The sequence below is a fragment of the Pseudophryne corroboree genome, chromosome 12 (genome assembly GCF_028390025.1).
Source record: "Pseudophryne corroboree isolate aPseCor3 chromosome 12, aPseCor3.hap2, whole genome shotgun sequence".
NCBI lineage: Eukaryota > Metazoa > Chordata > Amphibia > Anura > Myobatrachidae > Pseudophryne > Pseudophryne corroboree.
The window spans coordinates 44,891,788-44,918,836 of NC_086455.1; the positions used below are offsets into that span (position 1 = coordinate 44,891,788).

A 27,049-nucleotide genomic window follows, 5' to 3' on the forward strand; every position below is an offset into this window, starting at 1 on the left:
AGCCGGGCCCATCATTGCTGGATCCATCGCACAGGGTAAGTATGTCCAGGGCTACTCTTCTTCTGCTTGAATTTATTTTAGCTTAGCAGGGCTGCACAAGCGATCGCAGCCCTGCTAAGCTAAAATACACTCCCCCCATAGGCGTGGGCTATTGATCGCAGCAGCAGCTAAAAGTTGCTGGCTGCGATCAACTCGGAATGACCACCATAGTCAGCTAGAGATGTGCGCAGACCTTCATGTTTTGGTTTTGGATCACTTGGTTTTTTTAAATAAAATTTCTAAAAATAACTAAAATAACATAATTTGGGCCTTTTTTTGTTCCTAAAGTATTATTAACGTCAATAACATTAATTTCCAGTCATTTCTAGTCAATTTCCAGTCAATTTTGATCATCTCACAGCTCACAATGTTTTCATCCAGTTCAGGCCAAAAGATTGCATGAGGTAGCTGGCTGAGTAAGCTAAGTGACAGCAGTGGGCAGCACACACATGTGGTGGACAACTTCAAGTATGACACATCTGGGAAACAGAGTGGCACTGCTGTGGCAAATAGAATGGCAATTTAATAAACTATATGACTCCATAGAAAGTAACCAAGAATGTTTTCATTAATCAAGAAATAGATCAGAGGCCTGAGGGAGGTACAGGGAAATGGAGGTAATAAAAAAAGAAGAAAAAAAAAAGATTGATTGATTAATTGATTGATTGATTGTGGTAGGCAACTGTATGGTCAATTTAGGCGCAAACTGATTTGAATAACTAAATATTCTCTGTGAGGCCTACAGGCAAAAAGACAATAAAAGAAGAATAAAAAAATGATTGATTGGTTGTAGTGGGCATTGGCAACTATAGTCCATAGTCTCTTTTAGGTGAGGCCTAGTGGCAAAAAAGACAATGGTGATCATTCCGAGTTGTTCGCTCACTGCCGTTTTTTGCAGAATAGCGATCAGGCTAAAAATGGGTGATTCTGCACATGCGTAGGGTCCGCAGGGCGCACGCATTAAGTATTTTCACACAAAACTATGCAATTTTACACAGGTCCGAGCGACGCTTTTCTGACGCTCTGCTGATCGGTGTGTGTGTTTGACAGGAAGTTTTTGTTTCTGGGCGGAAACTGACCGATTTCCGGGACTGTGCTAAAAAAACGCAGGCATGTCAGGCTAAAAAGCAGGAGTGGCTGGAGAAACGGGGGAGTGGCTGGCCGAACGCAGGGCGTGTTTGTGACGTCAAACCAGGAACTAAACGGACTGAGGTGATCGCAATCTAGGAGTAGGTCTGGAGCTACTCAGAAACTGCAGGGAAATATTTAATAGCAGAACTGCTAATCTTTCGTTCGCACTTCTGCTAAGCTAAAATACACTCCCAGAGGGCGGCGGCTTAGTGTGTGCACTGCTGCTAAAAGCAGCTAGCGAGCGATTAACTCGGAATGAGGGCCAATAAAAGAATAAGATTGTCACTAATGTCCCCAAAAAATTCAGCCTAGAATGAAAATAAAAGTGGTGCAAGATGGAATTATCTTTGGGCCCTCTCTCCCACGTATTAGTTATTAAAAAGGACATGCACAGTTTAACAAACCAAGCACTTCAGACAGCGTGTTTTTTTTGTGTGGCCCCCACAAATCAAGCTACCAATGGGTTTAAGGCAGCTAAGCTAACAGCTCTACAGTGGCATAATTTCATTGTCACCCTCATCAATGTGTACATCATCCTCACACAATAATAATTAATCCCTGCTGAAATCTGAACTTTGATGTAATTGCCAGCAAAGGTTTTTCTCATGGATTTTCCAGTTCACTTTGATTAACATCATCTTTTCCACATTTTGAAGAAGTAGAATTCTACACTGTTCACTGACAAGGTTTCTGGCTGTGCTGAAAACTCTTTCTGAGTACATACTGGAGGGTGGGCAGCTCAAGTAATGCAAAGCGAGTTTATCCTCCACCATTCTTTGGATGTTGACCATATCAGATAGAAATACGGTAGAGGTGTCACTAATTTTGGGCAATTCTTTTAGAGCCAACCAGTTATCAGAATGTTGTGTTGACTCCTCTGTATCAACACTAGGCAGCAGCAGTTGGCGGAGAAACTGAAGGAGATGTTGTGTACCACCTAAGCCACCAACTTGCTTACCACAGTACTTGTTATATGTTATGTGAACACATTGGGGTATGGCCTGCAGAGTCACAGTACTAATATTTTATGTGAAAGCAGTGGGGTACAGCACCTACACCACACATCAGTGGTACAAAAAAAGCCATTTATAGTATTTTTGATGTCTATAAAGCTCCTTGAGACCTGTTGGAAAAAGAGCATCTATATACATAACATTATTATTATTATTATTATTTATTTTTAAAAATTTTTGCAAATGCCAACTCATACTGCAAACTGGCAGCACTTCTATTTATATAAATGCAGTGGGGGGGGGGGGGGTACAGCACACACAACAAGCTGTACAAAAAATATAAAAAAAAATAACTTTTTAAAAAACTTTTTGGGATGGACACTGGAAAGATAAGTTAGCAGCACTGAAGTGTATGAACACTGGGCCGATATGATAGCAGTACTGGAGTGTATGAACACTGGGCCGATATGTCAGCAGTACTGGAGTGTATGAACACTGGACAGAAACGTCAGCAGTACTGGAATGTATGGACAAATCTGTACCAACCTATCAGCTGCTAATTGTCATTTTATAGGCTGTGTTTGAAAAATGACAGGGGCTGAATGGTTGGTACTTTATATCTCTCCACTGAGGGCCAGTGCTAGGGTGTTTGGCGCCCTCCTGCGAACTATAAAATTGAGCCCTCCCTCCCATAACTCATAAAGGGTCAGCGTGCATCACAAAAGAGGGGGATTTCAGGGAGGGTGAGGGCAGGGACCCTGACGGGAAGTTACAGGGAGGGTGAAGGCAGGGAGTTACATGGAGGGTAAAGGCAGGGGCACTGACGGCAGTGGCGTAACTACTGCCCCCGCAGCCCTCGCGGTGGCTTGGGGACGAGGGGCTGCGGGGGCGCCACTGATTTACAGCAGACTGACATGCGGACGAGCGTCCGCATGTCAGTCTGCGGTCTCCTTCCCTCCGCCGCTTGTTGGAGGGACACGGAGGGCACAGCGCGCCTCCCTGTGTCCCTCCTGCATCATCTCCGGCGGCCGCGGGTCTAATAGGGGGAAGTGCCGTCCGTGAGCTCTAATTGGCTCACGAACCGGCACTTCCCCCTATTAGACCCGCGGCCGCCGGAGATGATGCAGCAGGAGGGACCACAGGAGAGGCGAGCTGTGCCCTCCGTGTCCCTCCAAAAAGCGGCGGGGGGGGGTGAGGGGGGGAAAGAAATATCTGGCACTGGGGCATATCTGGCAGTGGGGGGAATATCTGGCACTGGATATCTGGCGCTGGGGCATATATGGCACTGGTTGGGAATATCTGGCACTGGGGGCATATATGGCACTGGGGGGGAATATCTGGCACTGGGGGCATATATGGCACTGGGGGGGAATATCTGGCACTGAGGGCATATATGGCACTGGGGGGGAATATCTGGCACTGGGGGCATATATGGCACGGGGGGAATATCTGGCACTGGGGCATATATGGCACTGGGGGGAATATCTGGCACTGGGGGCATATATGGCACTGGGGGCATATTTGGCACTGGGGGGGAATATATGGCACTGGGGGCATATCTGGCACTGGGGGCATATGTGGCACTGGGGGGGAATATCTGGCACTGGGGGCATATGTGGCACTGGGGGGTATATGTGTACCTGGCACATGGGGGGGGGGGGGCTATATTTGGCACTGGGGCATATGAGTACCTGGCACCGTGGGGGAATATCTGGCACTGGGGACATATGTGGCACTGGGAGCACAGCCCTAGCAACAAGGACTACCTCCTAGCAACGAGCATGACACCCAGTGCATGAAACACCTGGCAACGAGCATGACACCCAGTGCATAAAACACCTGGCAACGAGCATGACACCCAGTGCATGAAACCCCTGGCAACGAGCATGACACCCTGAGCATGAAAACCCCTGGCACCGTGCATGGAACCAAGAGCATGAAACCCCTGGCAACGAGCATGACACCCAGTGCATGAAACCCCTGACAACGAGCAGGTAATTGAAAAGTAATTAGAAGCCTTACTGTAGGACTTAATGTGTAATGGGCATTACGGTGTGTGGCATAATGTATCACGGACATTGCGGTGTGTGTCATAATGTGTCACAGGCATTACGGTGTATGGTATACTATATCGCGGGCATTGTGATATGTGGTATAATGTCTCAGGGTCATTGCAGTGTGTGGCATAATGTATCACGGACATTGCGGTGTGTGTCATAATGTGTCAGGCATTACGGTGTGTGGTATACTATATCACGGGCATTGTGGTATGTGGTATAATGTCTCAGGGTCATTGCAGTGTGGCATAATACATAACGGGCATTGCGGTGTGTGGCATAGGGTATAACGGGCAGGGCATTGCGGTATGTGTCACAGGCATTACGGTGTATGGTATACTATATCACGGGCATTGTGGTATAATGTCTCAAGGTCATTGCAGTGTGTGGCATAATGTGTCACAGGCATTGTATGTGCTATAATGTATCGGGCATTGCAGTGTGTGGCATAATGTATCACGGACATTGCGGTGTGTGTCATAATGTGTCACAGACATTGTATGTGCTATAATGTATCAGGGGCATTGCAGTGTGTAGCATAATGTATAATGGGCATTGCGATTCCTGTCATAATGTGTCACAGGCATTACGGTGTGTGGCATAATGTGTCACAGGCATTACGGTGTGTGGCATAATGTGTCGGGGGCATTACAGTGTGTGCATATTGTGTCATGTGCATTATTGTGTGCGGCATAATGTCTAAGGGCCATTGCAGTATGTGGCATAATGTATACTGGGCATTACTATAAGGAGGAAAAATGACAAATAATGTAAGGGGCATGAATCAGGATTATTTTTCTTTCCTGTGGTGGCCAACGTCTGGGCGTGCAGGTTGCAAAACTGGGGTATAAGGTAGTCTTTTCCTGCAATGCCACGCCCCTTTATGCGAAACCACGCCCATTCCAACGAAACCACGCCCCCTTTTTGGCGGCGCGCGCATATTTATCCCTTTCTTGCTCCCAATTATGGAGCATGAAGGGGGGGGGGGGGGGGGGGGGGCGCCGAAGAATTTTTTGGCTTGGGGGAGAAAAATTTCTAGTTACGCCACTGACTGACGGAGTTACAGGGTGGGTGAGGGCAGGGAGTTACAGGGAGGGTGAGGGCAGGGGCACTGATGGGTAGTTAAAGGGAAGGTGAGGGCAGGGACGCTGACAGGGAGTTACAGAGAGGGTGAGGGCAGGGATGCTAAGGGGAGTTACAGTGAGGGCAGGGATGCTGAGGGGGAGTTACAGGGAGGGTGAGGGCAGGAACACTGGGGGAAGTTAAAGGAAAGGTGAAGGCAGGGACTCTGAGGGGTAGTTACAGGGAGGGTGAGGGTACGGACACTGAGGGGGAGTTACAGGGAGGGTGTAGGCAGGAACTCTGAGGGGGAGTTACAGGGAGGGTGAGGGCAAGGACACTGAGGGGGAGTTATAGGGAGGGAGAGGGCAGGGACTCTGAGGGGGAGTTACAGGGAGGGTGAGGGCAGGGTCACTGGGGGGAGTTAAAGGGACGGTGAAGGCAGGGATACTGAGGGAGAGTTACAGGGAGGATGAGGGCAGGTACTCTGAGGGAGAGTTACAGGGAGGGTGGGTGAGGGCATGGGCACTGGGGGGGAGTTACAGGGAGGGTGAGGGTAGGGGCACTGGGGGGGGAGTAAAGCATGGGTTAGGGCAGTGGTACTGAGGGTGGAGTTACAGGGAGAGTGAGGGCAGGGATGCTGACAGGGAGTTAGAAAGAGCATGCGGGGCATTGAGGGGGAGTTATAGGGAGGGTGAGGGCATGGGCACTGGGGGAGGAGTTACAGGGAGGGTGAGGGTAGGGGCACTGGGGGAGGAGTTACATGGTGGGTGAGGGCATTGGTACCGAGGGTGGAGTTACAGGGAGAGTGAGGGCAGGGGCCTAAAAAATTGCTTTATTAGAATAAATAAAATATTCTAAATCCATGTGGGGATTAAACATACTGTACATATACAAACTATATACTATGGAGAGTCCCCCAGATGTCACTTACCAGATATGTGCAGTATAAGCAGCGCCTCCTCTCTTGTTCAGAAAGAGGCAGCAGCCTGTCACACATGGGATTCTGCACGCCGTGGCTATCCCTTTGATTCAGAGCAGCGCACAGGGGAGGCGGAGCTCGGGACTCAGAGCTGTGCTAGTGTGCAGGGGCAAACGCAGGATTTTCATGGGGGGGTTGTGTTTCTATATGGGTGTGTGTGTGTATATTTTTATGTAAGTAGCTAGGTCCAGCGCTCAGTGCATCTCTCCATGTACACATGCTGGGTGCCCTCCCCAGATACCAGTAAGGTATCTGGTATCTGCGGGGACATGTAGCAGCAAATGTAAATGGTGACACTCCGGTCTATTACAAACCAACTCGAAACACAATGGTGTAACACAATCAACGTTTCAGCTCTGTAGTGCACTTTTTTCATGTTGTGTTAAACTTAAAAAAAAAAAGCTCATTAAAGAGTTGAAAATAAGAATTTACTTACCGATAATTCTATTTCTCATAGTCCGTAGTGGATGCTGGGAACTCCGTAAGGACCATGGGGAATAGCGGCTCCGCAGGAGACTGGGCACAAAAAGTAAAAGCTTTAGACTAGCTGGTGTTCACCGGCTCCTCCCCCTATGACCCTCCTCCAAGCCTCAGTTAAGATACTGTGCCCGGACGAGCGTACATAATAAGGAAGGATCTTGAATCCCGGGTAAGACTCATACCAGCCACACCAATCACACCGTACAACTCGTGATCTGAACCCAGTTAACAGTATGATAACCGTAGGAGCCTCTGAAAAGATGGCTTCCAACAATAAACAATCCGATTTGTTTGTAACAATAACTATATACAAGTATTGCAGACAATCCGCACTTGGGATGGGCGCCCAGCATCCACTACGGACTATGAGAAATAGAATTATCGGTAAGTAAATTCTTATTTTCTCTGACGTCCTAGTGGATGCTGGGAACTCCGTAAGGACCATGGGGATTATACCAAAGCTCCCAAACGGGCGGGAGAGTGCGGATGACTCTGCAGCACCGAATGAGAGAACTCCAGGTCCTCCTCAGCCAGGGTATCAAATTTGTAGAATTTAGCAAACGTGTTTGCCCCTGACCAAGTAGCTGCTCGGCAAAGTTGTAAAGCCGAGACCCCTCGGGCAGCCGCCCAAGATGAGCCCACCTTCCTTGTGGAATGGGCTTTTACAGATTTTGGCTGTGGCAGGCCTGCCACAGAATGTGCAAGTTGAATTGTACTACAAATCCAACGAGCAATCGTCTGCTTAGAAGCAGGAGCACCCAGCTTGTTGGGTGCATACAGTATAAACAGCGAGTCAGATTTTCTGACTCCAGCCGTCCTGGAAACATATATTTTCAGGGCCCTGACTACGTCCAGCAACTTGGAGTCCTCCAAGTCCCTAGTAGCCACAGGTACCACAATAGGTTGATTCATGTGAAACGCTGAAACCACCTTAGGGAGAAATTGAGGACGAGTCCTCAATTCCGCCCTATCCGAATGAAATATCAGGTAAGGGCTTTTATAGGATAAAGCCGCCAATTCTGATACGCGCCTGGCTGAAGCCAGGGCCAACAGCATTACCACTTTCCATGTGAGATATTTCAAATCCACCGTGGCAAGTGGTTCAAACCAATGTGATTTTAGGAACCCTAAAACTACATTGAGATCCCAAGGTGCCACTGGAGGCACAAAAGGAGGCTGTATATGCAGTACCCCTTTGACAAACGTCTGAACTTCAGGCACTGAAGCCAGTTCTTTCTGGAAGAAGATCGACAGGGCCGAAATTTGAACCTTAATGGATCCTAATTTTAGGCCCATAGACAATCCTGCTTGCAGGAAATGTAGGAAACGACCCAGTTGAAATTCCTCCGTAGGGGCCTTCTTGGCCTCACACCACGCAACATATTTTCGCCAAATGCGATGATAATGTTTTGCAGTTACATCCTTCCTGGCCTTGATCAGGGTAGGGATGACTTCATCTGGAATGCCTTTTTCCTTCAGGATCCAGCGTTCAACCGCCATGCCGTCAAACGCAGCCGCGGTAAGTCTTGGAACAGACAAGGTCCCTGCTGGAGCAGGTCCTTCCTTAGAGGTAGAGGCCACGGGTCCTCTGTGAGCATCTCTTGCAGCTCCGGGTACCAAGTTCTTTTTGGCCAATCCGGAGCCACGAGTATCGTTCTTACTCCTCTCCTTCTTATGATTCTCAGTACTTTTGGTATGAGAGGAAGAGGAGGGAACACATATACCGACTGGAACACCCACGGAGTTACCAGAGCGTCCACCGCTATTGCCTGAGGGTCCCTTGACCTGGCGCAATATCTGTCCAGTTTCTTGTTGAGACGGGACGCCATCATGTCCACCTTTGGTTTTTCCCAACGGTTTACAATCACTTGGAAGACTTCTGGATGAAGTCCCCACTCCCCCGGGTGGAGGTCGTGTCTGCTGAGGAAGTCTGCTTCCCAGTTGTCCACTCCCGGAATGAACACTGCTGACAGTGCTATCACATGATTTTCCGCCCAGCGGAGAATCCTTGCAGCTTCTGCCATTGCCCTCCTGCTTCTTGTGCCGCCCTGTCTGTTTACGTGGGCGACCACCGTGATGTTGTCCGACTGGATCAATACCGGTTGACCCTGAAGCAGAGGCCTTGCTTGACTTAGGGCATTGTTAATGGCCCTTAGCTCTAGGATATTTATGTGAAGAGACGTTTCCATGCTTGACCACAAGCCCTGGAAATTTCTTCCCTGTGTGACTGCTCCCCAGCCTCTCAGGCTGGCATCCGTGGTTACCAGCATCCAATCCTGAATGCCGAATCTGCGGCCCTCTAGAAGATGAGCCTTCTGTAACCACCACAGGAGAGATACCCTTGTCCTTGGAGATAGGGTTATCCGCTGATGCATCTGAAGATGCGATCCGGACCATTTGTCCAGCAGATCCCACTGAAAAGTTCTTGCATGGAATCTTCCGAATGGAATCGCTTCGTAAGAAGCCACCATTTTTCCCAGGACTCTCGTGCACTGATGCACTGACACTTGTCCTGGTTTTAGGAGGTTCCTGACTAGCTCGGATAACTCCCTGGCCTTCTCCTCCGGGAGAAACACCTTTTTCTGGACTGTGTCCAGAATCATCCCTAGGAACAGTAGACGTGTTGTTGGAATCAGCTGTGATTTTGGGATATTTAGAATCCACCCGTGCTGACGTAGCACTACCTGAGATAGTGCTACTCCGACCTCTAACTGTTCCCTGGACCTTGCCCTTATCAGGAGATCGTCCAAGTAAGGGATAATTAATACGCCTTTTCTTCAAAGAAGAATCATCATTTCGGCCATTACCTTGGTAAAGACCCGTGGTGCCGTGGACAATCCAAACGGCAGCGTCTGAAACTGATAATGACAGTTTTGTATCACAAACCTGAGGTACCCTTGGTGAGAAGGATAGATTGGGACATGGAGATAAGCATCCTTGATGTCTAGAGATACCATATAGTCCCCTTCTTCCAGGTTCGCTATCACTGCTCTGAGTGACTCCATCTTGAATTTGAACCTTTTTATGTAAGTGTTCAAAGATTTTAGATTTAAAATTGGTCTCACCGAGCCGTCCGGCTTCGGTACCACAAACAGTGTGGAATAATACCCCTTTCCCTGTTGTAGGAGGGGTACCTTGATTATCACCTGCTGGGAATACAGCTTGTGAATAGCTTCCAATACTGCCTCCCTGTCGGAGGGAGACGTTGGTAGAGCAGACTTCAGGAACCGGCGAGGGGGAGACGTCTCGAATTCCAATTTGTACCCCTGTGATAATACCTGCAGGATCCAGGGGTCCACTTGCGAGTGAGCCCACTGCGCGCTGAAATTCTTGAGACGGCCCCCCACCGTGCCCGAGTCTGCTTGCAGAGCCCCAGCGTCATGCTGAGGACTTGGCAGAAGCGGGGGAGGGCTTCTGCTCTTGGGAAGAGGCTGCATGGTGCAGTCTTTTTCCCCTTCCTCTGCCCCGGGGCAGGAACGAGCGGCCTTTTTCCCTCTTGCCCTTATAGGGACGAAAGGACTGGGTTAGAAAAGACGGTGTCTTTTTCTGCTGAGAGGTGACCTGGGCTAAAAAGGTGGATTTTCCAGCCGTTGCCGTGGCCACCAGGTCCGATAGACCGACCCCAAATAACTCCTCCCCTTTATACGGCAATACTTCCATATGTCGTTTGGAATCCGCATCACCTGACCACTGTCGCGTCCATAACGTTCTTCTGGCAGAAATGGACATCGCACTTACTCTAGATGCCAGGGTGCAAATATCCCTCTGTGCATCTTGCATATATAGTAATGCATCCTTTAAATGCTCTATAGTTAATAATATACTGTCCCTATCCAGGGTATCAATATTTTAAGTCAGGGAATCCGACCAAGCCACTCCAGCGCTGCACATCCAGGCTGAGGCGATCGCTGGTCGCAGTATAACACCGGTATGTGTGTATATACCTTTTAAGATATTTTCCAGCCTTCTATCAGCTGGTTCCTTGAGAGCGGCCGTATCAGGAGACGGTAACGCCACTTGTTTTAATAAGCGTGTGAGCGCCTTATCTACTAGAGATGAGCGGGTTCGGTTTCTCTGAATCCGAACCCGCCCGAACTTCATGGTTTTTTTCACGGGTCCGAGCAGACTCGGATCCTCCCGCCTTGCTCGGTTAACCCGAGCGCGCCCGAACGTCATCATGACGCTGTCGGATTCTCGCGAGACTCGGATTCTATATAAGGAGCCGCGCGTCGCCGCCATTTTCACACGTGCATTGAGATTGATAGGGAGAGGACGTGGCTGGCGTCCTCTCCATTTAGATTAGAAGAGAGAGAGAGAGAGATTGACCTGATTTACTGGAGCTTAGGAGTACTGTAGAAGTGTAGAGAGTGCAGAGTTTACTAGTGACTGACCACAGTGACCACCAGACAGTGCAGTTTTATTTAATATATCCGTTCTCTGCCTGAAAAAAACGATACACACAGTGACTCAGTCACATACCATATCTGTGTGCACTGCTCAGCCCAGTGTGCTGCATCATCTATGTATATATATCTGACTGTGCTCAGCTCACACAGCTTATAATTGTGGGGGAGACTGGGGAGTACTGCAGTGCCAGTTATAGGTTATAGCAGGAGCCAGGAGTACATATTATATTAAAATTAAACAGTGCACACTTTTGCTGCAGGAGTGCCACTGCCAGTGTGACTGACCAGTGACCTGACCACACTGACCACCAGTATAGTTAGTAGTATACTATATTGTGATTGCCTGAAAAAGTTAAACACTCGTCGTGTGACTTCACTTGTGTGGTGTTTTTTTTTTTATTCTATAAAAAACTCATTCTGCTGACAGACAGTGTCCAGCAGGTCCGTCATTATATAATATATACCTGTCCGGCTGCAGTAGTGATATATATATATTTTTTATATCATTATTTATCATCCAGTCGCAGCAGACACAGTACGGTAGTTCACGGCTGTAGCTACCTCTGTGTCGGCACTCGGCAGTCCATCCATAATTGTATACCACCTACCCGTGGTTTTTTTTTCTTTCTTCTTTATACATACATACTACTACATCTCTTTATCAACCAGTCTATATTAGCAGCAGACACAGTACAGTACGGTAGTCCACGGCTGTGGCTACCTCTGTGTCGGCACTCGGCAGTCCGTCCATAATTGTATACCACCTACCCGTGGTTTTTTTTTCTTTCTTCTTTATACATACATACTACTACATCTCTTTATCAACCAGTCTATATTAGCAGCAGACACAGTACAGTACGGTAGTTCACGGCTGTAGCTACCTCTGTGTCGGCACTCGGCAGTCCGTCCATAATTGTATACCACCTACCCGAGGTTTTTTTTTCTTTCTTCTTTATACATACATACTACTACATCTCTTTATCAACCAGTCTATATTAGCAGCAGACACAGTACAGTACGGTAGTCCACGGCTGTAGCTACCTCTGTGTCGGCACTCGGCAGTCCGTCCATAATTGTATACCACCTACCCGTGGTTTTTTTTTCTTTCTTCTTTATACATACATACTACTACATCTCTTTATCAACCAGTCTATATTAGCAGCAGACACAGTACAGTACGGTAGTCCACGGCTGTAGCTACCTCTGTGTCGGCACTCGGCAGTCCGTCCATAATTGTATACCACCTACCCGTGGTTTTTTTTTCTTTCTTCTTTATACATACATACTACTACATCTCTTTATCAACCAGTCTATATTAGCAGCAGACACAGTACAGTACGGTAGTTCATGGCTGTAGCTACCTCTGTGTCGGCACTCGGCAGTCCGTCCATAATTGTATACCACCTACCCGTGGTTTTTTTTTCTTTCTTCTTTATACATACATACTACTACATCTCTTTATCAACCAGTCTATATTAGCAGCAGACACAGTACAGTACGGTAGTCCACGGCTGTAGCTACCTCTGTGTCGGCACTCGGCAGTCCGTCCATAATTGTATACCACCTACCCGAGGTTTTTTTTTCTTTCTTCTTTATACATACATACTACTACATCTCTTTATCAACCAGTCTATATTAGCAGCAGACACAGTACAGTACGGTAGTCCACGGCTGTAGCTACCTCTGTGTCGGCACTCGGCAGTCCGTCCATAATTGTATACCACCTACCCGTGGGTTTTTTTTCTTTCTTCTTTATACATACATACATACTACTACATCTCTTTATCAACCAGTCTATATTAGCAGCAGACACAGTACAGTACGGTAGTTCACGGCTGTAGCTACCTCTGTGTCGGCACTCGGCAGTCCGTCCATAATTGTATACCACCTACCCGAGGTTTTTTTTTCTTTCTTCTTTATACATACATACTACTACATCTCTTTATCAACCAGTCTATATTAGCAGCAGACACAGTACAGTACGGTAGTTCACGGCTGTAGCTACCTCTGTGTCGGCACTCGGCAGTCCGTCCATAATTGTATACCACCTACCCGTGGTTTTTTTTTCTTTCTTCTTTATACATACATACTACTACATCTCTTTATCAACCAGTCTATATTAGCAGCAGACACAGTACAGTACGGTAGTTCACGGCTGTAGCTACCTCTGTGTCGGCACTCGGCAGTCCGTCCATAATTGTATACTAGTATCCATCCATCTCCATTGTTTACCTGAGGTGCCTTTTAGTTGTGCCTATTAAAATATGGAGAACAAAAATGTTGAGGTTCCAAAATTAGGGAAAGATCAAGATCCACTTCCACCTCGTGCTGAAGCTGCTGCCACTAGTCATGGCCGAGACGATGAAATGCCAGCAACGTCGTCTGCCAAGGCCGATGCCCAATGTCATAGTACAGAGCATGTCAAATCCAAAACACCAAATATCAGTAAAAAAAGGACTCCAAAACCTAAAATAAAATTGTCGGAGGAGAAGCGTAAACTTGCCAATATGCCATTTACCACACGGAGTGGCAAGGAACGGCTGAGGCCCTGGCCTATGTTCATGGCTAGTGGTTCAGCTTCACATGAGGATGGAGGCACTCAGCCTCTCGCTAGAAAAATGAAAAGACTCAAGCTGGCAAAAGCAGTAGCACCGCAAAGAACTGTGCGTTCTTCGAAATCCCAAATCCACAAGGAGAGTCCAATTGTGTCGGTTGCGATGCCTGACCTTCCCAACACTGGACGTGAAGAGCATGCACCTTCCACCATTTGCACGCCCCCTGCAAGTGCTGGAAGGAGCACCCGCAGTCCAGTTCCTGATAGTCAGATTGAAGATGTCAGTGTTGAAGTACACCAGGATGAGGAGGATATGGGTGTTGCTGGCGCTGGGGAGGAAATTGACCAGGAGGATTCTGATGGTGAGGTGGTTTGTTTAAGTCAGGCACCCGGGGAGACACCTGTTGTCCGTGGGAGGAATATGGCCGTTGACATGCCTGGTGAAAATACAAAAAAAATCAGCTCTTCGGTGTGGAGGTATTTCAACAGAAATGCGGACAACAGGTGTCAAGCCGTGTGTTCCCTTTGTCAAGCTGTAATAAGTAGGGGTAAGGACGTTAACCACCTCGGAACATCCTCCCTTATACGTCACCTGCAGCGCATTCATAATAAGTCAGTGACAAGTTCAAAAACTTTGGGTGACAGCGGAAGCAGTCCACTGACCAGTAAATCCCTTCCTCTTGTAACCAAGCTCACGCAAACCACCCCACCAACTCCCTCAGTGTCAATTTCCTCCTTCCCCAGGAATGCCAATAGTCCTGCAGGCCATGTCACTGGCAATTCTGACGATTCCTCTCCTGCCTGGGATTCCTCCGATGCATCCTTGCGTGTAACGCCTACTGCTGCTGGCGCTGCTGTTGTTGCTGCTGGGAGTCGATGGTCATCCCAGAGGGGAAGTCGGAAGACCACTTTTACTACTTCCACCAAGCAATTGACTGTCCAACAGTCCTTTGCGAGGAAGATGAAATATCACAGCAGTCATCCTACTGCAAAGCGGATAACTGAGGCCTTGGCATCCTGGGTGGTGAGAAACGTGGTTCCGGTATCCATCATTACTGCAGAGCCAACTAGAGACTTGTTGGAGGTACTGTGTCCCCGGTACCAAATACCATCTAGGTTCCATTTCTCTAGGCAGGCGATACCGAAAATGTACACAGACCTCAGAAAAAGAGTCACCAGTGTCCTAAAAAATGCAGCTGTACCCAATGTCCACTTAACCACGGACATGTGGACAAGTGGAGCAGGGCAGGGTCAGGACTATATGACTGTGACAGCCCACTGGGTAGATGTATGGACTCCCGCCGCAAGAACAGCAGCGGCGGCACCAGTAGCAGCATCTCGCAAACGCCAACTCTTTCCTAGGCAGGCTACGCTTTGTATCACCGCTTTCCAGAATACGCACACAGCTGAAAACCTCTTACGGCAACTGAGGAAGATCATCGCGGAATGGCTTACCCCAATTGGACTCTCCTGTGGATTTGTGGCATCGGACAACGCCAGCAATATTGTGTGTGCATTAAATATGGGCAAATTCCAGCACGTCCCATGTTTTGCACATACCTTGAATTTGGTGGTGCAGAATTATTTAAAAAACGACAGGGGCGTGCAAGAGATGCTGTCGGTGGCCAGAAGAATTGCGGGACACTTTCGGTGTACAGGCACCACGTACAGAAGACTGGAGCACCACCAAAAACTACTGAACCTGCCCTGCCATCATCTGAAGCAAGAAGTGGTAACGAGGTGGAATTCAACCCTCTATATGCTTCAGAGGTTGGAGGAGCAGCAAAAGGCCATTCAAGCCTATACAATTGAGCACGATATAGGAGGTGGAATGCACCTGTCTCAAGCACAGTGGAGAATGATTTCAACGTTGTGCAAGGTTCTGCTGCCCTTTGAACTTGCCACACGTGAAGTCAGTTCAGACACTGCCAGCCTGAGTCAGGTCATTCCCCTCATCAGGCTTTTGCAGAAGAAGCTGGAGACATTGAAGGAGGAGCTAACACGGAGCGATTCCGCTAGGCATGTGGGACTTGTGGATGGAGCCCTTAATTCGCATAACAAGGATTCACGGGTGGTCAATCTGTTGAAATCAGAGCACTACATTTTGGCCACCATGCTCGATCCTAGATTTAAAGCCTACCTTGGATCTCTCTTTCCGGCAGACACAAGTCTGCTGGGGTTGAAAGACCTGCTGGTGAGAAAATTGTCAAGTCAAGCGGAACGCGACCTGTCAACATCTCCTCCTTCACATTCTCCCGCAACTGGGGGTGCGAGGAAAAGGCTCAGAATTCCGAGCCCACCCGCTGGCGGTGATGCAGGGCAGTCTGGAGCGACTGCTGATGCTGACATCTGGTCCGGACTGAAGGACCTGACAACGATTACGGACATGTTGTCTACTGTCACTGCATATGATTCTCTCACCATTGAAAGAATGGTGGAGGATTATATGAGTGACCGCATCCAAGTAGGCACGTCACACAGTCCATACTTATACTGGCAGGAAAAAGAGGCAATTTGGAGGCCCTTGCACAAACTGGCTTTATTCTACCTAAGTTGCCCTCCCACAAGTGTGTACTCCGAAAGAGTGTTTAGTGCCGCCGCTCACCTTGTCAGCAATCGGCGTACGAGGTTACATCCAGAAAATGTGGAGAAGATGATGTTCATTAAAATGAATTATAATCAATTCCTCCGCGGAGACATTGACCAGCAGCAATTGCCTCCACAAAGTACACAGGGAGCTGAGATGGTGGATTCCAGTGGGGACGAATTGATAATCTGTGAGGAGGGGGATGTACACGGTGATATATCGGAGGATGATGATGAGGTGGACATCTTGCCTCTGTAGAGCCAGTTTGTGCAAGGAGAGATTAATTGCTTCTTTTTTGGGGGGGGTCCAAACCAACCCGTCATATCAGTCACAGTCGTGTGGCAGACCCTGTCACTGAAATGATGGGTTGGTTAAAGTGTGCATGTCCTGTTTTGTTTATACAACATAAGGGTGGGTGGGAGGGCCCAAGGACAATTCCATCTTGCACCTCTTTTTTCTTTTATTTTTCTTTGCGTCATGTGCTGTTTGGGGAGGGTTTTTTGGAAGGGACATCCTGCGTGACACTGCAGTGCCACTCCTAAATGGGCCCGGTGTTTGTGTCGGCCACTAGGGTCGCTTATCTTACTCACACAGTCAGCTACCTCATTGCGCCTCTTTTTTTCTTTGCGTCATGTGCTGTTTGGGGAGTGTTTTTTGGAAGGGCCATCCTGCGTGACACTGCAGTGCCACTCCTAGATGGGCCCGGTGTTTGTGTCGGCCACTACGGTCGCTAATCTTACTCACACAGCTACCTCATTGCGCCTCTTTTTTTCTTTGCGTCATGTGCTGTTTGGGGAGTGTTTTTTGGAAGGGCCATCCTGCGTGACACTGCAGTGCCACTCCTAGATGGGCCCGGTGTTTGTGCCGGCCACTACGGTCGCTAATCTTACTCACACAGCTACCTCATTGCGCCTCTTTTTTTCTTTGCGTCATGTGCTGTTTGGGGAGGGTTTTTTGGTAGGGACATCCTGCGTGACACTGCAGTGCCACTCCTAGATGGGCCCGGTGTTTGTGTCGGCCACTAGGGTCGCTAATCTTACTCACACAGCTACCTCATTGCGCCTCTTTTTTTCTTTGCGTCATGTGCTGTTTGGGGAGGGTTTTTTGGAAGGGACATCCTGCGTGACACTGCAGTGCCACTCCTAAATGGGCCCGGTGTTTGTGTCGGCCACTACGGTCGCTAATCTTACTCACACAGCTACCTCATTGCGCCTCTTTTTTTCTTTGCGTCATGTGCTGTTTGGGGAGGGTTTTTTGGAAGGGACATCCTGCGTGACACTGCAGTGCCACTCCTAGATGGGCCCGGTGTTTGTGTCGGCCACTAGGGTCGCTAATCTTACTCACACAGCTACCTCATTGCGCCTCTTTTTTTCTTTGCGTCATGTGCTGTTTGGGGAGGGTTTTTTGGAAGGGACATCCTGCGTGACACTGCAGTGCCACTCCTAAATGGGCCCGGTGTTTGTGTCGGCCACTACGGTCGCTAATCTTACTCACACAGCTACCTCATTGCGCCTCTTTTTTTCTTTGCGTCATGTGCTGTTTGGGGAGGGTTTTTTGGAAGGGACATCCTACGTGACACTGCAGTGCCACTCCTAGATGGGCCCGGTGTTTGTGTCGGCCACTAGGGTCGCTAATCTTACTCACACAGCTACCTCATTGCGCCTCTTTTTTTCTTTGCGTCATGTGCTGTTTGGGGAGGGTTTTTTGGAAGGGACATCCTGCGTGACACTGCAGTGCCACTCCTAAATGGGCCCGGTGTTTGTGTCGGCCACTACGGTCGCTAATCTTACTCACACAGCTACCTCATTGCGCCTCTTTTTTTCTTTGCGTCATGTGCTGTTTGGGGAGGGTTTTTTGGAAGGGACATCCTGCGTGACACTGCAGTGCCACTCCTAAATGGGCCCGGTGTTTGTGTCGGCCACTAGGGTCGCTTATCTTACTCACACAGTCAGCTACCTCATTGCGCCTCTTTTTTTCTTTGCGTCATGTGCTGTTTGGGGAGTGTTTTTTGGAAGGGCCATCCTGCGTGACACTGCAGTGCCACTCCTAGGTGGGCCCGGTGTTTGTGTCGGCCACTAGGGTCGCTAATCTTACTCACACAGCTACCTCATTGCGCCTCTTTTTTTCTTTGCGTCATGTGCTGTTTGGGGAGGGTTTTTTGGAAGGGATATCCTGCGTGACACTGCAGTGCCACTCCTAAATGGGCCCGGTGTTTGTGTCGGCCACTAGGATCGCTAATCTTACTCACACAGCTACCTCATTGCGCCTCTTTTTTTCTTTGCGTCATGTGCTGTTTGGGGAGGGTTTTTTGGAAGGGACATCCTGCGTGACACTGCAGTGCCACTCCTAGATGGGCCAGGTGTTTGTGTCGGCCACTAGGGTCGCTTAGCTTAGTCATCCAGCGACCTCGGTGCAAATTTTAGGACTAAAAATAATATTGTGAGGTGTGAGGTATTCAGAATAGACTGAAAATGAGTGGAAATTATGGTTTTTGAGGTTAATAATAATATGGGATCAAAATGACCCCCAAATTCTATGATTTAAGCTGTTTTTTAGGGTTTTTTGAAAAAAACACCCGAATCCAAAACACACCCGAATCCGACAAAAAAAATTCGGTGAGGTTTTGCCAAAACGCGGTCGAACCCAAAACACGGCCGCGGAACCGAACCCAAAACCAAAACACAAAACCCGAAAAATTTCAGGCGCTCATCACTATTATCTACCCTAGGGGGTGTTTCCCAACGTGCCCTAACCTCTGGCGGGAAAGGGTATAGTGCCAATAATTTATTAGAAATCAGCAGTTTTTTATCGGGGGAAACCCACGCTTTATCACACACCTCATTTAATTCATCTGACTCAGGAAAAACCACTGGTAGTTTTTTCACACCCCACATAATACCCTTTTTTGTGGTACTTGTAGTGTCAGAAATGTTCAATGCCTCCTTCATTGCCGTGATCATGTAACGTGTGGCCCTACTGGACATTACGTTTGTCTCGTCACCGTCGACACTGGATTCAGTATCCGTGTCAGGGTCTGTGTCGACCATCTGAGGTAACGGGCGTTTTAGCGCCCCTGACGGTGTCTGAGACGCCTGAACAGGCACTAATTGATTTGTCGGCTGTCTCATGTCGTCAACAGTTTTTTGCAAAGTGCTGACATTGTCACGTAATTCTTTAATTACTACCATCCAGTCAGGTGTCGACTCCCTAGGGGGTGACATCACTAACACAGGCAATTGCTCAGCTTCCACATCATTTTCCTCCTCATACATGTCGACACAATCGTACCGACACCCAGCACACACACAGGGAATGCTCTGATAGAGGACAGGACCCAACTAGCCCTTTGGGGAGACAGAGGGAGAGTTTGCCAGCACACACCAGAGCGCTATATATATACAGGGATAACCTTATATAAGTGTTACTCCCTGTTATAGCTGCTGTATTTATATATTAGCTGCCAATAGTGCCCCCCTCTCTGTTTTACCCTGTTTCTGTAGTGCAGGACTGCAGGGGAGAGTCAGGGAGCCGTCCTTCCAGCGGAGCTGTGAAAGAAAATGGCGCTCGTGTGCTGAGGAGAAAGGCTCCGCCCCCTTCACGGCGGCCTTTTCTCCCGCTTTTTTCAGGAAACTGGCAGGGGATAAATGCATCCATATAGCCCAGGAGCTATATGTGATGCATTTTTTTTAGCCATATAAGGTTTTTATATCGTTTTTATTGCGTCTCAGGGCGCTCCCCCCCAGCGCCCTGCACCCTCAGTGACCGGAGTGTCAAGTGTGCTGAGAGCAATGGCGCACAGCTGCAGTGCTGTGCGCTACCTTATTTAAAGACAGGAACGTCTTCTGCCGCCGCTTTCTCCGGACCTCTTCGCTCTTCTGGCTCTGTAAGGGGGCCGGCGGCGCGGCTCCGGGACCCATCCAGGCTGAACCTGTGATCGTCCCTCTGGAGCTAATGTCCAGTAGCCAAGAAGCCCAATCCACTCTGCAGTCAGGTGAGTTCGCTTCTTCTCCCCTTAGTCCCACGATGCAGTGAGCCTGTTGCCAGCAGGACTCACTGAAAATAAAAAACCTATTTAAACTTTTACTTCTAAGCAGCTCAGGAGAGCCACCTAGCTTGCACCCTTCTCGTTCGGGCACAAAAATCTAACTGAGGCTTGGAGGAGGGTCATAGGGGGAGGAGCCGGTGCACACCAGCTAGTCTAAAGCTTTTACTTTTTGTGCCCAGTCTCCTGCGGAGCCGCTATTCCCCATGGTCCTTACGGAGTTCCCAGCATCCACTAGGACGTCAGAGAAACATTGATTTAACACACCATTATATTCCAAGTTGGTTTGTAATAGTCCAGAGTCCCACCATTTGTTTTTGTTGTTGCTATTTATCTATACACACACACACACACACACACACACACACACACACACACACACACACACACACACAGTAAAAACACCATGTACACCCACCCACCCACCCCCATTCTACACTATGTATACTAGAGGTGTGCGGCGTTTTGTGTTTTGGTTTTGGTTCTGGTTCCATGCTCGTGTTTTGGATCTGGATTGGTTTTGCCAAAACCACCCTTTCGTGTTTTGGTTTTGTATTGGATGAGTTTTGAAAAAAAAACCATAACAACAGCTAAAATCACAGAATTTTGGGGTAATTTTGATCCTACGGTATTATTAACCTCAATAACATTAATTTCCACTCATTTCCAGTTTATTCTGGACACCTCGCACCTCACAATATTGTTTTTAGGCCAAAAGGTTGCACCGAGGTGGCTGTATGACTAAGCTAAGCGACACAAGTGTGCAGCACAAACACCTGGCCCATCTAGGAGTGACACTGCAGTGGCAGACAGGATGGCAGATTTAAAAAATAGGCCCCAAACAGCACATGATGCATAGAAGAAAAAGAGGTGCAATGAGGTAGCTGGATGGCTAAGTTAAGCGACACAAGTGTGCGGCACAAACTCCTGGCGCATCTAGGAGTGGCACTGCAATGGCAGACAGGATGGCACTTAAAAAAACTAGGCCCCAAACAGCACATCATGCAAAGACGAAAAAGAAATGCAATGAGGTAGCTGCATGGCTAAGCTAAGCAACACAAGTGTGCGGCACAAACAACATTTGTGGCACAGGAGAGCGTACCCAAAACCACACATACACATGGCAAAGCCTGTAAAATTAATTTGGGCAATAATAACCCTTTTATTTGGAGCTATTGTAATAATATGCAGCACAGACAAGCGTACCCCTACACCATACAGGGCAAACCCTTTAAAAATAATTTGGATAATAATATAAGTAATGTATATGACCCTTTTATTACGAGTAAATAATATACAGCACAAGACACCACCACTGGACTAATGTAGCACAAGACAGCACCACTGGACTGGACTTATACGGCAGTACCCCATGACTTATACGGCAGTACCACTGGACTGGATTTATGACATTAACACTGGACTTATATGCCAGTACCACTGGAATTATACGGCAGTATCACTGGAATTATACGGCATTACCACTGGACTTATACGGCAGTACCACTGGACTGGATTTATATGGCAGTATCACTGGAATTATACGCCAGTACCACTGGAATTATACGGCAGTATCACTGGAATTATACGGCAGTACCACTGGATTTATATGGCAGTACCACTGGACTGGATTTATATGGCAGTATCACTGGACTTATACGCCAGTACCACTGGAATTATACGGCAGTACCACTGGAGTGGATTTATACGGCAGTATCACTGGAATTATTCGGCAGTATCACTGGAATTATATGGCAGTACCACTGGTCTTATACGGCAGTACCACTGGACTGGATTTATACGGCAGTATCACTGGATACACCAGTACCACTGGAATTATACGGCAGTACCACTGGAATTATATTGCAGTATCACTGGAATTATATGGCAGTATCACTGGAATTATATGGCAGTACCACTGGATTTATACGGCAGTATCACTGGAATTATACGTCAGTTCCACTGGACTTATACGGCAGTACCACTGGACTGGATGTATATGGCATTATTACTGGACTCATATGCTAGTACCACTGGATTTATACTCACTGGACTCATACGCCAGTACCACTGGATTTATACGGCAGTATCACTGGAATTATACGGCAGTACCACTGGAATTATACTGCAGTATCACTGGAATTATACGGCAGTATCACTGGAATTATACGGCAGTACCACTGGACTTCTACGGCAGTACCACTCGACTGGATTTATATGGCAGTATCACTGGAATTATACGCCAGTACCACTGGATTTATATGCCAGTACCACTGGACTTATACGACAGTACCACTGGTCTTATACAGCAGTATCACTGGATTTATACGGCAGTACCGCTGGACATATACGGCAGTATCACTGGAATTATATGGCAGTACCACTGGATATATACGGCAGTATCAGTGGATTTATACGGCAGAACCGCTGGACATATACGGCAGCATCACTGGACATATACACCATTATCACTGGACTTATACGGCAGTACCACTGGACTTATACAGCAGCACTGGACTGATTCAGGACAATACAGCCGCACTGCAATGGACTGGACTTATACAGCAGCACTGGACATATGGCAGCAGAGGACATCGCCACTGTGACTGGACTGATGCAGCATGAGACACCACCACTTGACTGATGCAGCACAACACAGCACCACTGGACTGGACTTATACAACAGCACTGGATATATGGCAGCAGAGGATACCACCACTGTGACTGGACTGATGCAGCACAAGACACCACCACTGGACTGATGAAGCACAACACAGCACCACTGGACTGGACTTATACAGCAGCACTGGATATATGGCAGTAGAGGACAACACCACTGTGAATGGAGTGATGCAGCATAAGACACTACACTGGACTGAGCAGCACAAGACAGCACTGGAATCGCCACCCCACTATCCCTCCCTCACAGACACTGAGGATGCAGACACGTCCTCTTGTTACACTCTCCAGGACTGGAGTGAAAATGGCGGCAACACACGGCTCCTTATATGGAATCCAAAACCACGAGAATCCGACAGCGGGATGATGACGTTTTGCCTCGTTCTAGTTTCCGAGTCAGGCGGGAAAACCCGAGCCGGGCTCGGATCCGTGCTTGGGTAGTGAAGTCCGGTAGAGTTTGGTTCGCAGGGAACCGAACCCACTCATCTCTAATGTATACCCACCTTATCCCTCCCCCCTATTTTACACTGAATTTTACTTGTTGTTTCTTACTTACTCCCTGCTGTTGTGACAATAACACGTGGTGCAACGAATGCCCCCTTTCTTCCTTGCAGCCTGTGCAGGCTGCAGACAGATACAACTGAGGAGCTAATTTCCTCAGTAATCACTTTGTTGTGCTGTTGTGATGATTTTGAAGGTGGTCTGCGGCTCTGCGCAGCGGGACAGAGAACTGATTGGCAGTGGTGGTGGTGAGCTGCCCCTCCCCTCATTCGTGGCCGGACCTTACTCCTCAACTCGCGGTCGGACCCCACTTTCCCACTCGCGGGTGCCTCCTTCCCCCTCTCTCACCTTATACTAATTCCAATCCTGGCTGCCACGCATGTGCGGCAGCTCTGAAGACTGAACGGGTAGCGTGCGGCAAGTGCAGAGACCTCAGAAACCCCCCCTGCATGTGGCGGTCTTCCTGGGCAGGTCGGGCGGCGCATGTTATATTTTTTCGGCACATCTCTTCATGCTGGCAGCTGCCACTGCTGCCTGTGGTAAGTGTTACAGGCGCTGGCAGCAGCGGCAGCCGGCAGCAACAGACAGGACAGTGCAGCTACGTCAGTGGGGGAGATACTGTTCATGCTACTGGCACCACTGCTGCCTGTCAGAGTGACAGGCGCTGGCAGCCGGCAGCAACAGTGCACATCAGCAAGGTCACAGAGTGGGGAGAGCGCCTCTCCAACCCGGTGCCTCCCTGATTTCCAGAGCTTGCTGAGCAGGTAGCACCGGGCCTGTCTCCACTTTATCTATCTCAAAGCTTTGATACATGTCAACCTAAGTAACTTCATGAGCAAAAAAGGGATGGATGTCATTATTACAAAGATGGAATTTGCAGAATTGGGAGAGGGTCTGGATGTGTGTGTGTGGGGGAAGGGGAGCAGAATATATGACGAAGTTGAAAAAGAGTTTAGGGAACACTGGAGAAGGAGATATTAATAACAATGAGAGAAATGGGGGAGAAGAGAGGAGGTTTGCTATGGTAAAGATGGTCACTTCTGTTTTGGAGATGTTGAATTTCAGGAAGCATTGTGAAATCTGGGATGAGACCACCAACAGATCTGCTAGAGGATTGGAGGCAAGAGATCAGTGGAAGATTGGATATCATTGGCATAGAGGTGGCAGCAGAGACCAAAAGAGCTTATGAGTTTACTGAGGGAGGTGGTATAGGGGGAGAAGAGAAGGGGGTCAGGGACTAAACCTCATGGCACCCCACTGGAAGTGTAAGTAGAGGAGAGATAGAGGTGGGTGTAGAGACATTGATGGAGTAGTTGAACAAATAATAGGTGAAACAAGAGGGAACTGACTCATGAAGACTGTAGGAGTGGATAGTTTGCAGAAGGATTGGGCAGTTAGTGTTGAATACTGCTGTGAGGTTGAGGAGTATGGCAAAAGTGGCCTTTTGATTTGGCCTTCAAGTAAGTGACCTTGGTGATGGCAGTTTTGGTGGAATGAAAGAGACCAAAAGCCTGTTTGGAGTGGGTCTAGGAGGGAGTGACAGAGAAAGAGAGTGAGGCGGTTGTACTCTACCCACTCAAAAGAGCTTGGAGGGTTAGATGAGGAAAGAGATGGTACTGGTAATTAGAGGGGGAGGAGGCTGGAAGCCAGGGCATGTTTGAAGGATATGGAGATGGTACCTGATAAGAAGAATGTGGACAACAGGGGATCAGATATAGGGAGGCAAACACCAGAAGAGTTGGAAAGGGATGGTATGAAGGAGTCAGAGTTGGGGCGTTTCTAGAGAGGAGGAGGCCCGTGTGCAAGCTCTGGCTGGGCCTCCTCCTCTCTAGCCGGCAGTGCTGTGTAGACTCTGGGCACTAAGGTCCCTAGGGGACCCTAGCGCTGACCCAGAGTCTACAGCGCATGCGCAGATCTACGGTTAAATGGTGCGGTGGCCATTTTCCCAGTGATGTTCCTACTGTACATGCGCAAATCACCGGGAAAATGGCGGCACACCATTTTCCCAGTGATTTCTGCAGTGCTTCTGCTGCGCCGCAGGACTCCGAAGGATTTGCAATTAATGGGTACAGGGTGTACGGTGTATGCCCACCTTGACCCCAGGTGCCCATGTGCACATCAATCACTGCAACCATTATAAATACGCCAGTGAGTCAGATGGAGGGTGTAGATGAGGGTATACATTTCAAAACAGGAGATAGGGGTGAAATAACACAAGGTTGATAGTCCTGGCAGGATGATGGAGAGGTGCAGTATCCTGAAAGGAAGAGATGTCACAGATATTCTATACTGCAATACCGCACATCTACTGCGTATACATGGCCGAGTCCCATTATTATGACCACCAGCTAATAGTCAGAGTAACCACCTTGTGCAGCACGGACAGAAAATAGGAGAGCTGAACTGTCATTTTAGACTGGTAGCCCCCAGGTTTATTTTGATGGTGAGCCGCTCCACTGTAGAATGTCGGTCGGCCCTCATGCATCTTCGGTTTTTCGCAATGGTGTATTTGTCCAATCACGACACACCTTCACCACAGCAGCACAGGAACAATTCACAAACTGCGCTGTCTCAGAAATACTGCCACCCTTGGTCCGAAAGCCAATAATCATCCCTTTTTGCAACTCTGATAAATCGCCCCTTTTACCCATGACAGCAACGAGTGGTATGTGTGCATACGGCCTATCGCACACCTTATATACCCAGCAAGCCAGTGCATGGCACGTGACGTACTTCATGGGCTATGCGCTGCCGACGTAGGAGGTGGTCATAAAAATGTGACTCGACCGTGTAATTTTATATGGTCTGCCTGTCTTCTACATCCATACACTGTGGGGAACAGGCCGTGTGCCATCCTTCCAGCAGCTCACACTGCTAGGGCAAAAGGGCAGGAGTGGAGAACCTGCTGGCACTTCAGGAGGTGATTATGCAGTCCTGGGGGGCAGCGCAGCAGAGAGTGCTGCGGGACTGGGCGGAGGAAAGGCAGAGGGTGGGTGGAATGGAGCCGAGCAATGGGGGGAGGGGGGGCATGATGGTATTGATCAGGGATGGGACATGGCAGGGGATGACCATCATATTCTGGGTCATTTTACTAGCATTTATTACTTGGGCTGATTATAATTCTTCTTAGCAGTCCAAGGTTGAAAAGCTTAAAGCTGGGACACTGAGGGCCTGATTTCAAAAGCAGCCTCATCTGCAATAATTCACACTGCACACGTGTGCGATGGAACCAAGGCATATACAAATGCACCACGCAGCTCTGTGTATCAATTCAGAGTTGCAAGCAAGTCAGTCTGATCTCCACTTGTGCCTACATTTATATACGTGAGCACTCACATGTAGGGTAAGTGTTGCACCTTGCATCTGTGAGTTTGACGTTGAACAAGATTTTTGCATCTATTTGAAACTATTTAATTTATTGATCACTTGTTTTTATATGCTATAGGAGCTGCTTTCAGGAATGTATACAGATAAGTATAATGTAGGACAGTGGTTCTCAAACTGATGGTCAGAACCACAAACCGTTTATGTTTTCCAGGTCATCTGTGCATCTTTAAAATGTGACAGTTGGTCATATAC

At 48.3% G+C, this 27,049-nt stretch overlaps 1 protein-coding gene across 1 annotated transcript in view; it reads left to right on the plus strand.

The window, feature by feature from the left end:
* The first annotated feature begins 24,821 nt into the window (after window positions 1-24,821).
* LOC134979920 (uncharacterized) overlaps window positions 24,822-27,049 on the plus strand; it is an 89,092-nt gene continuing 86,864 nt past the window's right edge. The window contains exon 1 of the mRNA XM_063946535.1: window positions 24,822-24,930. Within this exon, the coding sequence (XP_063802605.1) occupies window positions 24,822-24,930 (109 nt within the window). The remainder of the gene's footprint in view (window positions 24,931-27,049) is intronic.